At 37.2% G+C, this 17,519-nt stretch overlaps 4 protein-coding genes and 1 long non-coding RNA gene across 5 annotated transcripts in view; 4 read left to right on the top strand and 1 right to left on the bottom strand.

The window, feature by feature from the left end:
• Positions 1-805, top strand: part of LOC103149852 (kallikrein-13-like) — a 3,798-nt gene extending 2,993 nt beyond the window's left edge. The window contains exons 3-4 of the mRNA XM_007569202.2: positions 3-218; positions 293-805. Coding sequence (XP_007569264.1) covers positions 3-218; positions 293-457 — 381 coding nt within the window. The 3' untranslated portion in view covers positions 458-805. The remainder of the gene's footprint in view (positions 1-2; positions 219-292) is intronic.
• Positions 806-1,894: 1,089 nt separating this feature from the next.
• LOC103149842 (mast cell protease 3-like) lies at positions 1,895-4,566 on the top strand. The gene is made up of 5 exons (XM_007569191.2): positions 1,895-2,137; positions 2,244-2,397; positions 3,231-3,360; positions 3,479-3,733; positions 3,845-4,566. The coding sequence occupies exons 1-5, from the start codon at positions 2,095-2,097 to the stop codon at positions 3,995-3,997; spliced, it is 735 nt and encodes a 244-aa protein (XP_007569253.1). The 5' UTR covers positions 1,895-2,094; the 3' UTR covers positions 3,998-4,566.
• Positions 4,567-7,341: 2,775 nt separating this feature from the next.
• LOC103149841 (spindlin-1-like) lies at positions 7,342-14,749 on the top strand. The gene is made up of 5 exons (XM_007569190.2): positions 7,342-7,668; positions 8,206-8,247; positions 9,419-9,666; positions 10,660-10,893; positions 13,074-14,749. The coding sequence occupies exons 2-5, from the start codon at positions 8,228-8,230 to the stop codon at positions 13,277-13,279; spliced, it is 708 nt and encodes a 235-aa protein (XP_007569252.1). The 5' UTR covers positions 7,342-7,668; positions 8,206-8,227; the 3' UTR covers positions 13,280-14,749.
• Positions 10,904-13,006, top strand: LOC107838299 (uncharacterized). The gene is made up of 2 exons (XR_001664365.1): positions 10,904-12,359; positions 12,402-13,006. It is a non-coding gene; the product is annotated as an uncharacterized LOC107838299 (long non-coding RNA).
• On the bottom strand, positions 13,480-17,440 carry micos13 (mitochondrial contact site and cristae organizing system subunit 13). Its single transcript, XM_007569189.2, has 4 exons — positions 17,271-17,440; positions 16,719-16,875; positions 15,502-15,559; positions 13,480-15,323 (listed from the first exon to the last, which is right to left on the bottom strand). Exons 1-4 carry the CDS (start codon positions 17,297-17,299, stop codon positions 15,226-15,228), a joined length of 342 nt encoding a protein of 113 aa, XP_007569251.1. The 5' UTR covers positions 17,300-17,440; the 3' UTR covers positions 13,480-15,225.
• Between the last annotated feature and the right edge of the window lie 79 nt (positions 17,441-17,519).

The raw sequence follows: 17,519 nt of genomic DNA, 5'->3' as shown, positions 1-17,519 counted from the left end.
CACTTCCAACGTCTTCCAATGCAAACCTTAAAGACGGTCAGATCTGCTCTGTAGCTGGATGGGGTAAAACTGGGACCAACCACTTTACTGTGGATGACCTGAGAGTGGTGAATGTGTCGATCTTAAATCCACAACTCTGTCGGGAGAAATGGGGGGATCCATTTCCTTCCAATGTCATCTGTGCTGGTGGATACGACACAGACAAAGGATTTTGTCAGGTAAGTGTTACTGCTCTTCATATAGTCTGAAATATTTTGGTCAATGTAAAAATAAAACTGTAACATTTTTACAGGGTGATTCTGGTGGTCCTCTGGTGTGCAACCAGGTAGCTGTTGGTGTCGTGTCATTCAACAATCGTGCCAACTGCGACTACCCAGATGTACCCAACGTCTACACAGACATATCCAAATATCTTCCGTGGATCAACTACATTACGAAAACAAAGAAATGTGTGTAGTAAACTTGTTACAGGAAGTTGCTCAGGAAGTTGTTCATCTCATTTCAGTGCCTCTGTCAGATGGTGGCAGAACTGTGAAATAAAGCTAAAGGCATAATCTTTATGAAAAAACATGCTATCAATATATGAATTCAAGTAAATATATCAAATACAAAAATATACCTTTTGTGATGTTTTGTCAACAAGAATTAAACCTTGTTGCCCATTAATTTAATCTTACAAATGCATTTGAATGGGTTGGAGTTATTAAGTATTTTCCAGTTCATAGCACAAGCAAGTAATTACATTTCCTTTGTTTGACATGAGAATGCTGTATCAAAAATAATTTATAATAAATTTGACTTTGCATAATTGCTATATCTGGTGCTCCTTCCCTGTCTCACACTTTCCTTTCAACACGTCGCACAGCAATGCTTCTCCAAGATTTCAGAAGATCCAGGAGATTTGGACTGAGAAGTAGTTTGCATGACAAGCGCAGATGTGGTTAGGCTGGCAGATCGATGCTCTGTGAGGATGGAGCTCGACTGCGGACTGAAGCTCCAAAATGTCGGTAAACAGGCGGAGATTTGCATGAGCAAGTGTTAAGGCATCCCTGAATAGCTGCCATGTGAGATTAAAGGATTTTTCAACTGGAAATCAAATGAATCACAACAATAATCCGAGTAGGTTTTTCATGAAGTAACATTGCAACGTAATAAAAAAGTTCATTTTGTATAAAATCCGCCTCTTCAGGCTCACATAAATATGCCAAACATCGGTTCAGTTTTAAAGTATTAGACATAATCATAGCTTAGTGATACTTTACACTTTTATTTAGTTTTCAATTACAGAAATTTCATGAGAAATGACATCCTTATAGTAACTGCCTGCTTCAGGAAAACACGCGATGAATTTTTGGGGGGGTTTGCTTAAACAAGTTTAAAATATGGATTTGGGCATAAAGCTTTTGCCTGCTTTTAGTAGTTGAAAAATATCCTCATTTACCATCTGAGTGGTCCACAATTCTCTGATATGTGTATTTTTTATTTTTATCATTTTATATATTTCACTCTAGCTAATTCCAAATTTTCTCATGTTGAGGGGCTTTTCCTTTGCAAAGCATTCTGGAAGTAATTGCAGTTTCTTTATATAAGCAGTGAAAATGACTACATTAGTAAAAGCAATTTTGCTGAGGAATAAGCATTTTTTATTTTATTTTATTTTTTATTTTTTGCAGCTGAGAAGTTTGGTGGAAAAACGAAGTGGTATTAGGTCACATTCTGTTCTCAGTTTTTTCAACCAAACTTTAATGCAACAAGCTGAAAAAAGGAAATTGTTTAGATGTCTAAAGAGGATGTGTTTTGTTTTTTTGTTTTTTAAATGAAGTTTGAGGATTAAAACTAACCACTAGCAAAGAAAAAAAAATCATTTTCTACCTTTACTATTTTTTTTCCTGTACTGCAGATCACTTATTTCGGTTTTAAAATCCTATTTTGAAACTTGCTTCAGAAGTTTTGTAAGGTGTCTTTTGTCATTTCACCAACCTAACAGAAACATTGCCAGCTTGTTGGCTAATAAGCTGCAAATAAGGAAGTTGTTTTCTTTTCTTCCGATTCTTATAAAGCTAAGAGAACAAAGCGTGGGTTTCACAGGACACCATGACCTTCAGATTCATACTGCTGCTGCTCTGTGCTTTCCAGGGTAGGCCACAACACCTTTATGCTAAAACTAGTTGCAGTCATGCAACCAGCGCCAGGGTACAAAATGCAGGACTGCAGTGGTTTTTTTGTTTGTTTTTTTATTACAGGAGCTGAAGGCACTAAGATTGTTGGTGGCAAAGATGCTGTCCCCCATTCGCGGCCGTACATGGCCTCACTGCAAATCCAAGGTCGACATATCTGCGGCGGAGTCCTCTTAAGAGAGGATTTTGTGCTCACAGCAGCACATTGCGACTTAATGATGTAAGTTTTGCTCACCGCTACAAATCTAAGAAATTCAAAATAATTCCTAGGCAATAAGAAAATGAGACACTGTTCAAGAATTTATCCTAGAAAGAAGGTTCTGGAGAGAAAGGTAACAATGTTCAGTTTCTTACACTTAGTGTAGCACAAAAGTTATACTTTGCCTGCTAGTGTCATTTTTGCAAGGTTAAAAATTATAAGAAGCCTATAGATAGATCTTCAGAAAATAATGTAAGGAGAGGTCAAAGATAAATATTTCTCTCATAATATACTAATAAAAATAAACACAGTTGAACATAAGTAACTACATATTTTTTTAAAGACAAAAAACAAACAAACAAAAGAAAACTCCTTTTTAGGAGTGCACTGGTTTATCGGCCAGCCAATTTATCGATGCCAATTTCCTTCAAATAGGGAGAATGGCGATCAACTGATGCTTACATGTGAAGCTGATCTTATCCCCTCAGAGAAGGTCTAAAAATCAACCACTGTCAACGTTTGTTCTCCTGTGAGAGAGGTTTGACTGACAGACTGGCCCATCAGGTTATGTCTGCATGTTTGCAGTTATCAATAGTCACCCCACTTTTATCAACTCAGTGACTTTCTTGTTATATTTAGTAACATTTCAGACAAAACAAATTGGTATTGAGCAAATTCAGAATCGGCGTGTCGGGCTTTTGGAGGATCCGTAATCAGCAATCGGCCAGAAAACTGCAATCAGTGCACCCCTACTTATTTTTCCTTCTCACCGACAATAAATTAGACGACAGTTTTCATATTTTTTTTTTTTTTTTTTTTTTGTAATGCAACTTGTGCTATTCTGTGCCTTATAGACCATACACAGTTGTGCTTGGAGCAGATACACTGGAAGCCAATGAGCCAGCAAAGCAGAGCCTTCGTGTTCTCAGATCCTTTCCCCATCCGGACTACACTGAACTTGCAAATGACATCATGCTGTTGAAGGTTGGGTCAAATATATTACATTCTCTAAATCTGTAAATCTTGTTTCTTTCTACACATAATTGAATTAGTATTAGCCTCTAACTCTGCTATTGTCTGTTTTCTTTTCATAATTCCTCAGCTTAGCAGCAGGGCAAATCTTACTAAAGAAGTGCAGTTGATCTCTCTGAGGTCTGGTCGCCTCAGAACGGGAAGTAGTTGCATCACAGCTGGTTGGGGGGACATAGGTGACAACAGTACGTTGGCAAACAGGCTTCAGGAGGTCAATGTCACAATTATGTCACCACGTACATGTCAGAGAAGATGGAGAGAAGTTCCCATAGCCAGAACGATGGTTTGTTCCATGGGTTCACGGAACATACAGGGCTTCTGCTCGGTAAGGCGGGTCAAAATATAAAGTAATGTTCAGCAGAACAAATATCACATGTGGCCAAACTTTAAAAATAACCTAGTAATTGTTAATATTTCTTGAATTGCTATTTTGCAGGGGGATTCGGGAGGCCCCTTGGTGTGTGACGGAGCTTCGGCGGGTGTTGTCTCCTTCTCCGGGCGTCGATGTGGAGACCTAAGGACCCCGGATGTTTACACACGTGTTGACTCTTTCAGGCAGTGGATTGAAAAAGTTCTGAATGACAATTAGATAAAATACTTGATGCTTTTCCTACTTCCAAAGGCAAAACGGACAAATTGTTCTATATTTCAAATGTAAAGTTTCTTCCACTGTAAAGTCTTTGCTATCTTTAAAGGTTACATAAAAGGTCTGCAAAAAATTCTTAGGCAATTATAGTTTGAGATTTGGCATCATTGTTGTATACTTCATAGAGTTGGTTGCATGTCATCACCTTGCTAAAATAATCGCCTAAGTAATCTTTTGGCAAAAAAAACATGGTCTTTTATTTTTTTTGCCAAAACGCTTTTTGCAAAAAATGACTTATTTTATTATTTCAGAAAATATGAATATGTTTTCCAATTTAATAACGCATTTCTATTAATTAATAAGAAAATGATGTGTAACTTTGAGTATCCTTGTTATAATACTGTGTCTTCAATTGGAAGCTTCTTCATAATTACTGTAATACATATCTGAACAGGAAATCCTTCCTGCCCACAGTCATCACCATCCATAACAGCTTTGAAGAATCTTGGATAATAGGAGTTAAAATGACATATAATTAACTTTGTGATCAATAAAGTGCTTTTCAATTTGAATTTGAATGAGACTTGTTTCTCAGGACAACCATCCCTTTTGAAAACAGCAGCAGGTATTAAGCACACTTTTCATTAAGCTTATTTTTTGATATCAAAAAGGTTATACCAAAATAATTAGCAGAAATAAAGGCTGGAAAATGTGTAATTCCACTGTGCAATGTTTTGAGCAGTGGAATTTGCTTTTTATTTGCAGTACCTTTCCACTGATGGTGGGGTGTCAAGGCAGCAGATTTTTAAGAAAACATTTGAGGCATTCCAAATGGCGCTCAATGTCCTCAAGATGTGGTCAAGGTTCAAAGTGTGGGGAAAAAGTAGTGGTTATAGTCCGAAAAATACGGTCATGTGGAAAGACATTTCCAGGGAAGGCTTGCTACATTAGCTGCCGCGTCAAGATTAAAGTTACATCTTACATACCCGATGTTGAGAAGCTGTCCAGTGATGTCCGTAAACAGAAGTCACATTAAACACGTAAGAACACAATCCTGTCATAGGCACATATATTTAGTAATAAAGTGGTTGTTTTTATAAATTGATCAGTGATTTTTTTTGTCAGTAAATATTTAGATTGGCACTTAGCGTTATTATTGTGTTTTGTTGCTCAGGTCCGAGGATGTGTCAAAAGAGGATGCTGCTACGTTTTAACATTGCACTGACTTTCTTGGCATTTGCGCAGAAATCAAACTTAAAGCATATTAATTTAATTCTATATACTTTACCTTTTAGCAGTAAAGCAGTAGCCTTTATTTTCAAACCTGCAGGTGGCGTTTTATTGCACTCCGTTTGTTGCCCAGATAAGGGGAACGTTAAGCACGTTCCGTTTTGTTGTTTGTGATCGCACACTTAACGGTGATTATTTACAAAGAGCGATCATTATGAAAAATGCATTTGGGAGCAGATTTTCCGAGTTCCAAAAGAAAAAGAAAAAAAGACTCTTTCCCTGTTGATCTTCATAATAAAAATGTACATCATACAACAGTCACGTGGTGGGTCATTCCTTCCAGGAGGCACTGCAGGGAAAATAAACATTTAATTACGAATGGTAATTATGTACACTTAGTCATTTTGATAATAGGCTAATATAAACACTTTATGCCTCATAAGCCTTATATAAGGATTTTAATTTTTTGCGGCCCCAGATAGAGTTGTTTTTTTTTTTTTTGTTTTTCTGGTCCAATATGGCTCTTTCAACATTTTGGATTGCCGATCCCTGGCCTAGGTCCAGTCAAGTTCGTTCGCATGGCACATTTCAACAAATTCAAAAGCTCTACATACTTAATTAAAAAATAATCTAGCGTATCGAGTTTTACTACTGCCCAAATGCTTAACCCTACACAGGTTAAGCTTTGGATGGCATCTCCTCTCTAATTTTACCATTCTACTTCAGCAGTCGGGCATGGCCCTTTTTTGGGCGTTATGTATTTCTGCTGCATAACGATGCAGCAGAAATACAGCAAACAGCGTAGCTGGTTCAGCTTTAACCTCCCATTTCAGCAGCTCGAATCCTCAGCATTTTACTAAACCTTTTTTACTGCCGTAACCCGTTTCCTGACAGGTAATTTCTGCAAGCGATCCCAGATCGTCGCTCTCCGCTCTTGAGTTGTGTTTAAACCATTAGCCGAACCTCCTCCATCTGTCTCATGTCATAAATCGCCATCAGTTAATTTCATCATACCTGCTCGTTACAGATCTGGTCATTGTAACACTATTGCTGATAAGCCTTTGCTCTGTCCAGTTTAGCTATTAGACAAAAGCACCCATTTCAATGCTTAATTTCATATCCTGCCTGTAATTTTATTCTCTATATTTCACATATTCCCCATATTTCATCTGTTGGAGGAGTTGAACCGGTGTTTGCCAATGAAATGACAATATGATTGACCTCTTCCACAAAATTACAGAAGTATAGTTAACCAAAAACTTACCACGTTCCAACTCATCCAACCTATTCGCAGCCTCTCTTAACAATTCAGAAACTGAGCGTCGTTGTGATTCCTCCATAACTTCACTACTGTTGAACTGAGGCCGAAAGCGCCAAGTAGGCATGCACAATCGATCTGCACATGATGGATCGTTCTCTTTCCTGTTTCCTGTTTATTGACCAATAGCAGAAGAGCTGGACATAGAAGGCAGCCCTCCTCATTAACATAACGATGCAGCAGAAATACAGCAAACGGAAAAACGGCGAGCAGAAAAGGGAGAAGCAAAAAAGGCAAAGCAAAAATATCTATTTTTCTTGATGGAAACTCATGTGTAAGGGGAAATGAAAAAGAAAATATATATTTATGCTTTTATTTCTTATCAAAATATATATTTATGCTTTTATTTCTTATCAAAATATATATTTATGCTTTTAATTCTTATCAAAAATATATATTGATTCTTTTATTTATATATTTATTATTTTATTTATATATGTCGGATATGTATTTATTCTTTTATTTATTATTATGTCTGTTTTGGTCCTCCATATTCTCCAACCAAACTGATAAAACAAAAAAAAATTATCAAACCTCTGCTGCCCTCTTCTGGAATTAGCGCTCCATACAATCTAACATGATGTAACTAAAGCAATATATCTGATTGTTGTTCCAGTCAGATCTTTTATTAATATACACCATATTTTTCCTTTAAAGAAGTAGTAAAAGGAAAAAGATTAAAAGGCTGTCGGAAAATATTTCCAAATTATCATTGTTTATGTGAATTATAAGTGTGACAATGTGAATGTGAATACTAAGTTATCAGTGTAATGTCACAGTTTGAGAAAAAAAAAAAAAAAACTACACAGACTACAGTTTTGACATAAACTTTGCTGCATTTACAAATCAAAACATTAGAAACTTACCCAGCAGGTTTCTGTCAGAGTGCTGGTATTTAGAAACATCAATACCCACAATTCCCCGCGCATTTGCTTACGTTTTTCCCTGCCGTCATGGCAACCTTAAGGCTTGCTGGGAACTAGAGTCTCCTCCCCCCACGATCAACCAGCCACAGCTAACTCCTGTTTTTCCATAGGTTTCGCGAGATTTACGCGGGCGGATTGGCGTGTGGCAACATTTATCCGCCATACAAACCGAACAGTACTGACATGAAATCTGCTTAAAGGTAATTAAACTGTGTTCCACACTTAGAATATGGACGTCATAAACATCCATTTGTTGCTACTGCTTGTTAGCTTGTCAGTGAGACCGGTAAGCAGATAGATATGGCTGACTGTACGCCTCTGCTTACCTTCAGCAACATCTGCATTGATAACGAGTGACCAGACAGACGGCGCGGTGTTTAGTTCAGTAGGAATATGAGCTAATGCGAGTGTACTTAAATGTTATATTTTTCAGACTTCCCTCGTGGCATTGATATGTTTAGTATGTGAAATATTCATGTAAATACATTACACCCGCAGGCTTGTCATCCAGTTATACTGGTGTGCGAGCTAACTCATCTTTAGACGTGACCTCCATAGCTATGTCACCCGAATAGATTCTCAGGAAGTGGCTCATTGGTTGATGGAGTTGTCAGTCTTTAGAGCAACACGTCAAGCCCATTTTTTTTAAGGATTATTTAAATTTCCCTCTTCTCTTGTGTCTGACTGTCTATTCTTCCTGGTGACATAACTAAAGTGCCTTTTTTTCTTTCAAATAGTAACCTTTGAATTTCCAGAGGCATGTCCAAGAAAAGGGGCAGGTACGTGAAAGTGAACTATTGGACAAGGTGATGTGTGAAAATGTGTTATTACAATCAAAACTTTTGGAACATTTTTTTTTTTAATCAAGCAAACCTAATTTCACACAAGGAGACTTCAGAAAGGCACAATCTCCCGATTTGCCTGCCAGTCTGTGCTTTAATCTACAAATGCGAATGTGATTGGATCTATGTGGCTAGTGTAAAAGAAAGCATGAAATGTAGGAACACAAATTTCACTTGCACCACTCCATCTTCAAGGGATCCTAGGGAAGTTTTATTATACATTCTGGAAAGCCATCTGTCCTTTTTTGTTTGTTCATTTTGGCTTTACTGGAATCTACAATTTAATGTCCTTTTGATGTGATGCCAGAGAAGACTTTGGACTCGACCAGCCGTAACACAGAGGAGCACCCACCAAACACACACATAAATATAATTATTCCTGAATTTACTCAGTGTTTAAAAAAAAAGAAAGAAAAAAAAAGCATCGTTTAGTTTTCCAGTAGTGAAAAACATGGACAAGACAAGATGTAGAAAATAACAGTTCCACCCATGTTCATACAAATAAAAGGTACAAAGTAAAACTTTTAGGGTAGATTAGTGAATCCCTAGTAGTATGTTAAGCAATAGGAATATTAGTTGCTTTTTTTTAAATAATTGTGTGATGTTCTGTTATTTGCTCTAAGTCTATAAATGTATATACCTAATGTGTGCTCTTAATTTCTTTTTTTGTACACAATCCTGGCCAATAGAGCTGATTCTGATATATTTTTGTTTCAAATCTTAATATAATGCTAATAACAGCTTATAATATTGTCAAAATATTTTAGTTTGCTTAGAAAAACAACAAATTAGAAAAACATTTTAGGGGAGTATTAATAAACCTCTAATGCTGAAAACGGGTAAAAGGAGATCAAGATGTCCTATAAGCTAAATTATTCAACTGCAAAAACGCTTCATTTTCTTATAATATGCTCTCAGAAAAGGAAAAATTGGCAGCACATGTAAGATGTGATCTCTTGCTCATGTTCTTGTTTTTACATTCAGTACATGAAGTGAACAACACTCCCTCGCAGTAATGCTAAAATGTACCAGTCTATCAGTTTTGGATCAGAATTATCCCACTTTTGTGTGAGAACTTCTAAGGCTGTCTGTTCATGTCGGATATCAGAAAGCGGAGCAGCGGGGAACTGAGTGACGTGGCGACGCCGGACCCCAACTCCATCCTGGGATTGCGCATTCAGCATAACTGGCGAGAGAAGGGCAACCAAAGCAAATGGAAGGGAACGGTGCTGGACAGACTCAGCGTCAATCCCTCTCTCTTCATGGTGAAGTACGACGGCTTTGACTGCGTCTACGGCATCGAGCTATTCAAGGACGTGAGAGTGTCCAACCTGCAAGTCCTGTCAGAGAATATTGGTGAGTAAATGTCCACGCTAAGGCTGGGTGATACGGCTTAAAAATAAAATCTCAGATGAACCGATTCATCTGAGAACCAATTTCCGATTTTAATATATATATATATATATAATTTTTTTTCTTTTTCCTAAAAAAGAAATTTCAAATGACAGAAACTATTTTCAAAAAAAGTGGCTTTTACTTCAATCAGTGTTAGGGCCAGGCTACAAGAATTTTTTTTTCTTTAATTACGAGAATATAGTCATACTATTGGCAGAATAAAGACAATTTTAGCAGAAGATTGTCCTAAAATCACAAGGAAACGGATGTTTTAATGAGATAAAGCTTTGATAGGGTTATCAAAATCTGACGTGACCGGCTCAGCCCTTGTTCTTCTTTCTTCGAAATAGACTCAGCCGTTTGCACAATTGTTTCAAAGTCCTGCTACTGATAATATTTTGATGCTCATGTGTTAAAAGATTAAAAACTTACTTATCTGTGAAACCGATAACAGAACAGATAAGTATAACTGAGCAAGATGCTCAACATTTCGTTTTGTTATATTTTGTGTAGGAGTTCTCATAAAATTACTACTTCATTCTTCTAATTTCCGACTTTATTCTGGTAATGTTAACACTTTATTCTTGTGTTACTTTGACTTTTTTCTCATAATTGAAAAGAAATAAAACGAAAATCGTAGCCTTGCTCTAATACTCCTGAATTCAGTTCAGGTAGAGCTGACCTGAATTCAAAATAAACAGAATCCTGATAAATAGGATCTGTAAAACATGCTTGTCAAACAAGATGGCGGCCCTGGGCATGCTGACATCACTCTGAACCTAAGGATTGCATTGGTGAAGAAAAAAAAAAAATCCCTATTTTCAAAAAAACGTAATATTTAAAAACCAAAAATTCAATTAATCGTCCAGCCCTAGTCCAGGTACCTCTAATTCACAAGGTTCTCTCAGGCATTTTTATTCATTTTGAGCAACATATCCACTTGTGTCTCTGCAGTAAACAACAAAATAAAGATCCCAGCAGGGGCAGAGGAACTTGTGGGCAAAGCAGTGGAGCATTTGTTTGAAAAGGAAGATGGCGAGAAGAATGAGTGGAGAGGCATGGTCCTATCCCGAGCTCCAGTCATGACAAACTGGTATTATATCACTTATGAAAAGGACCCAGTTCTTTATATGTACCAGCTGTGGGATGACTACGCAGATGGGGACCTCAGGATTTTGCCAGAAGCAGGTAATGTTAATTTGTGCTTTAACAAAAGCTGATTTATTCAGAAGGAGTCTTAATGTAGTGTTTCCCTGGAGGCGTTAGAAACAGGAACAAGAGCAACAAGTTCAGCAGATGTTACAGATATTTAAGGTTGTCTCAGTTTTTGTCCACTCAGAATGATTTGCCTCCTTTATTTCCAGTTTGAGGAGTGGAAAACAAACAGAATTAAGGAGTATCTGGTTGATTTCAGGCAATTTTGAGTTTGTATGCTTTAATAATGAGTTGTACCTCGGTCTATCCCTTTACTGCTATAAAGTTGTTTACACCCATCTACTGCATGCTTGATGTCCTGGCCAGGCTGCATGTGAAAGCAGAAATATTTGCAACACTTACTTCAGACATCTGAAAGAGCTTATCCTGCTTCCAAACATGGCACACAAATAATAAAAAAAAATTATAGCATGAGATTATGTCTGAGTACAGCAGGAAGTCCTCCAGGGTATTTACTGCGAGTCATGTTTGTGTGTGCTTCTGCATCATATTCAAGCCGCATGCCACTTCTCTCTTGGAATACGTCTGTCTGTGCAGGTCCATATTTATTTTAGATGGAGTTTAAAAAACCTGGACTGTTTTGTACTGTTCAGTGTTCAGATGTCATATCCTGCATCACATTATGCCCTCCAAGCTAATGCATCTTTGGAGTTCTTCCAACATGTGAGACCAGCAGTTATTGATTTTATTTGCCTAAAGGCTATCAAACTAATGTAAGCTACAACTCAGAAGTCATGTGGTACTTGGATTGCTGAGCATCTTCCAGCTCTAAATTAGAATAGCAATATGTTAATATGAGGAATATGTTAACCTCACACTACAGAATTGGCAATTAGGGCTGCAGAGTATTAGAAAAACTTGAAACTCTAGTGTAACTACTGGAACTGGAAACGATATGTTTTGCAAGTTAGCCATTTTTGTTTTCCAACATCACAATGCCCCACAACTCTGTGATCAACAGCATCAAAAAGATTTAGGACAGGGACAGATATATTACCGGCATGCAGATTGTGAATGCTGCAAATGTCAAATCTAAATTTCTACCTATTATTAAATCAAGGAGTTTTTCATATTTTACAGCAAGGATGTTTTATTTAATGGCCATAAACTATTCATATTGGCAAACAAAAATGGAACTATTCATGTAAAATCAGAACTCGCCAGGACCAAGATTAGCTTTCCCTGACACTGGCCATACAGACCAATATGCCTGGTGAAATCTAGTTAAAACTGAGGGTTATTTCTAAACATTCACTTCAGCAAAGGTTTGAGCTGTCACATGCTCACAAAGCAGGAGAAGGATATAAAAAGTTATCACAGCCTTTCTGAGTGTCCTGAGCTAAAATGAGAAGTATCGACAAGTTTAAAAAGAGCCAAACAGCACAGACTGATCCTGGCAGAGGTAGGAATGGAATGATTTCAAAGAAGCTGAAAAGAAAGTGAGATATGTGCCCAGTGGTAGTCACCAAAAAGACAACCAGCAGAACTCTGGTTGTAGACATAGAAAAAGTCTGCTCAGATTGAAGTGTGCTAATAACAACGACGACTAAAGACTAAGCATGCATTTTCTTTGGTCAGATGAGACAAAACTAAGGGTTATATTTTTTTACCTTAACTTTTATCTCTGAAATATTTAATGAGATGCAACAGTGAAAAGTGCAGCAAAGTTATTTTCCTACAACTATCACCATGTGTTAAACACTGGTCTGCTAAACTGGTTATTTAGGGTGGGCTAAACAACATTTTCTTGGAATCCAGACTCCAGCGGACCTTCCCTTTTTCATTTTCTCCGACAATTACAACTTATAACAAAAAATGCACCTAAACTCAATCCTTCATCCAAACATTGAGTCAAAATGGATAAAAACCTGAACACCAACAAAGTCAAATTCCAGTGGACTGATTTAAAATGTCTGTCAGGGTGTTGGTATTTAGAAGCTTTTGTATTTATTTATAGAGGTGGGACTTATAAAAAGTCGCATGGCTATGAGACGTTCTTACGCCTTCTGACCTGATCGATATGATAAAATACTACCTTTGGACAGTATGTGGAAAAACTCTCTAAAGATGTCACAATATCGTCAAGGTGAAGTTTGCTGATTTTATCTGTAAGTTTACTGCGCACGTTGTAACGTTTCGCTCTCCTCCTTCAGAAAACAAGCACCTGTTGCCTGCGGACAGAAAGCCGGGAGAAGAGACTGAGAGTCTGGTGGGGAAACAAGTGGAGTATGTTACCGACAAGGGAGTGAAGAGAACAGGCCTGGTCATCTACCAGGTCCCAGCCAAGCCCTCAGTGTACTATATCAAATATGATGATGACTTTCATATTCATGTTTATGATCTGGTCAAAACCCCGTAGACATAGTGAACACTTTCATCTCTGCCCGTTTCCCATCTGCTTTCGTTCGGCTCATGGTTAAATTATTATTGAAGGCCATCTGTGGTGGGTTTGAGGAATAACTGACACACTTTATTCGTTAAGAAGCCAGTGCAATATTCATTTCTATGTATAGCAGAAAAGTAGCACTGCTATGCTTGTTTTTTTTTTTTTCTTTTTTGAAATGGTGACAGTCTTATTCTATAACTTCATCCATGGACAGCCTAAGGTCGTGCTGTCGTTAAGCTGCGCAGGAATTTTGCATTTACATTGTTGCCATCAATCAGTCTACTAAGTGGTTCTGGCTTTGAAAGATGAGCAAGATGTCTTATAGTTGCACTTTTCTCTGAAGTTCTTGTTGAATTTGTTACACAAAGAGTGTCTAAAAATCAAAGCTTTAGTTTGCTGTTTGTACTTGTAGACATCAGTGGGAAACAGCCTTGCAAAGTCATCCTCATCTGTCCCCTATATTGCTCAATGCCAATATCTTCTTGCACCTTTGCACTCTTATCTAGTATTGCAACGTTTATAGTTGTGCTATATTAATCGGCTGCATATTACATTATGTGAGTCTAGCCTGGCTTTTCTTGTTGACGTGGTGGATGGAGATTTTAACATATGCTTTAAATCCTAATTTTTACAGCACTTTTATGGTTGCAATGGAAATGCTGAAGTAGTATTATTTAAATTTAAATGCACAGTTATACATAAAGTGCCTTCACGCTGGTCACAATTTAGCAATATATTACTTACCGTTTCTCCGGACTGCTAATTGGAGTATGCCATTTCATTACATTTAAAGGACAGACAGTTTGAGGGAAATTATGGATCAGTTTGGAATGTTTAGCTCTTCATTGTAAGATTGCTATTCAAATGTAACCTGCTTTATCATTGCTGTTGTGATTTCAGTGTTGATGTTGTGTGCAGCACTTTACTGTATAAAGTTTACGTGGCTACGTTATATAAGAACATATACTTTCTGCTAAATGTTATAAAGAAATAATACGCATGAAGGAAAGAAGAAAAAAAAATATATATGTTGCAATACATTCAGATGACAGTATTTAAGCTGGAAAATTTGTGTAAAAGCCCCTATAATATACATTTTTAAAATTGTAATAAACAACAAAAAAGAAACAATATACAACTATCCATCTTTGATTTTGGTCTTTAAAATGCCATGCAAGTCTTAAATTACATGCTTGCGGAAGAGGTTTCATCCCAAATTTCTCAAAACCGAGCTCTGTTTATCCTTCAAATAACTTCTCCTTTGGGTCAAAACTTTGGTTGCATCCCCTGAACAGTGCCTGGGAGTTTTTGAAACATTTACATAAGGGTGGGAGTGACCGTGTATGCTAGAATCAGTTCTGTTGTTGCATTTAGTTCAAAATGTAACACTATGCATCACTGTTAGCCGTGCTTTAGAGTGTTTTTTTTTTTTGTTTTGTTTTTTTGTGCAAACTTAAATCATAGATAAGTCTGCTTTAAGTTTTCTCTGGTTCTGAATTTTTGTGGCAGAAACTAAATGACAGTTTGTGTCATCATTCTGTTGTAATAAAGTTTAGCACATCCGTTTTGTTTTTTATTATAAGCTGCCTACTGCAAAAAAAAGATTTGGCGTTATTGCCAGCAAATAGTGAAGTTGGATGCATACATCAGACACGCTTTCATACATTATTTGTAATTAACGTTGGTGACAATTTAACTTGCATAAACACATTTTTAATTTAAATACAGTTTGCTTCCCTGCTTTATTTACAACTTCCACAAGATACCATTTTACATTAAATCCAGCACATTCCTCACACAGAAGTTTCCTTTCATGTCTTCTAGTCTGGAGGGAGGGGGGTGAAATTTTTGGAGTACTGTCATTTCTCAAGTGCAAAAGTCAAACATTAATAATGTGAGGTCACCCAGGGAGGTTCTGTTCACTTGGTAAGGTCTTTTACGTACTGCAGTCCCTGATTTGTATATTCAGTTGCTCTTGTTGGGGCCTCTGAAAGGCTCGAAATTGTCCACCGCACTCCTGTAAATAGAAGGGAAGTAAGTACACAAGGTATTAAACAATCAAACTGACTCATCTCAACCTCAGCTGTTAATCACTGATAATCACTGAATGCTCTATGAAAAGCAAACTACATCAATAATTCAGGCTCACTCAGAAGCCCAAACTCGTAATCACTGGCATACTATTCAGTTCTTACCAGCGTTCCATGAATTAACCGGGGAGAATTCAATCTTAGGCATGGTGGGAAGCTGAGCCTAAGGGCAGAGGAAAAGGTCAAGGATGTTAGATTATAAATTTCATGCACAGTTTAACAGTGGCTGTACGTATATCTATTAATCTATCCCAATTATGAAAAGTAAAAAAAACAACAAAAAAAACATGCATCTGTGTGACTTTCACAAATGAACCAAGACAGCAAGAGAGGAGGTGGTTTTTGTTTTTGGCTGTATGGTGGAGAACAGAGCAGGGCAGAGGCAGTTCAGCGCAGCTGGTAGCCTCAATACTTTATCCGTCCTTACAAAAAAGAAAATCAGTTGTCTGGAAGCTCATGACATGGAAACTTGAAGTGTCACCCTCCATTGTTATCAAACTAATGCTGTTTTGAAAGTACCTTGAGCAAGCTTTGAGTTGCAAGTCTCAAACGTGGCATCTACAGGCTAGCTACTTGAGCAGATAGCCTGACCAATGAACTTGTGATACTCCATAAAGAGCAGAACAACAATAAGATAATCTCTGCAAATATATTTAGTAAAACTGTTATTAAATTTACTGAGGGGTTTATTTTCTCGTCCTTTCTCGAAATATGTAACTTTTAAACAAATAAATAATTTCAGAACATTTACTTCTGTAAAACAATAATGTTTACATGACTTAAGGACATCCTTTGCCACTAAAATAGTTTACTTTTTTTTTGTTTTTAGCTGAAAGAAACTGACTGTTAAAACATTTTTATAAATGCCTAAAATAGTCAAATGATTTTGAATACAGCTGCTATCGTCATGTCTTTGGTCTCCTTTTCTCTCTGTGAATCGCAATCAAAATAGTAAACAAATATTGTATCACATAACACAAATTGGATCACATCAATAACCTTGAGCTTGCGAGGTGTCATTTCAAAACTGTTACCTAAATTAGGATGGTGGGTGGCCTTCATGCGAGTATAAGACTTCTCTTTGGCTAGAAGCAACAACTTGTGGAAGGTAAGCTCTGTTACTCAATCCTCCATACAGCCAGAGACAACTTTAGTCACTGTTTTCACAAAAATGACTTTAAGCCATTCAAATTTAAGAGGACTTTAAACCTTCACTTTGTAAAACTTTTGCTTTGCAAAGTTTCTACTACATAAAATCAGTCTACATGCCAAATACCTAAATGCCAAGTTATTGGCCAAATAAGCAATTTACACATCCGTACCTCCAGACCAAAATACTTCATCCATTCTTCTAAGGCGGGTGGCACAACTGCTTTGGCCTTCTCCAGGGCCATTGACCCCTGTTCACTGCTTCCCAGCAGACCAGAGTCATAGGCGACGTACACTGCTCCCCCTGCAATGGTCACCTTGGAGACAAGTCTGTAAGTGAAGGAATGAGGTTAGCCATACCGTGAGCAAAAAAACAAACAAAAAAAAAAAAAACATGCAGCCTTTTAATAATGAATGATTCCACACAAAAACAACCAAAACAAAAAGACGACATAATGCCTCTATTACAGTACACTGCATAAAGGTTATTTCTATGATAGTAACTCAAAGCAGTTATTTATCAGCTTTGTGTAGTTTGGGAATTCCATCAAACGTACCGGTATATACAAGTAAAACGTTTAACCGTAAAATGCCGAGTTATTTTAAATAGTGAAACGTAGCACTACTACTGTTAGCTTAAGCGAGCTAACGGGCTAATCGGGTACTTAGCATGTCAACGACCAAGCTTTGAATGAAAAACCTTGAGTTGAAAGAAAAATACCAACTTTACTAAAGGCCAGATCCTTGGGGCCATCGTCCAGAGTTTTATGTTTTTCCTTTTTGTGTTGCTTTTCAGAAAACAATCCTAGAAGAACACTAGCTAGCCAGGAGCAGTGAAGGACAAGCGGTGTCTGCACTGTGTGTGCTCAAGTGTTTTGTCAATAAAGTTGCTAGTTATTTCAGAGCGGCAGATTCGTTCGTCGTGTATCTACTTTATGTTGTATTATTATGGTTTGTTTAAATAAATAAATCAA

Source organism: Poecilia formosa, unplaced genomic scaffold, assembly GCF_000485575.1.
Source record: "Poecilia formosa unplaced genomic scaffold, Poecilia_formosa-5.1.2 Scaffold237, whole genome shotgun sequence".
Classification (NCBI taxonomy): Eukaryota; Metazoa; Chordata; class Actinopteri; order Cyprinodontiformes; family Poeciliidae; genus Poecilia; species Poecilia formosa.
The sequence above is the reverse complement of the archived record's forward strand: the minus strand, read 5'-3'. Positions and strand labels throughout refer to the sequence as shown.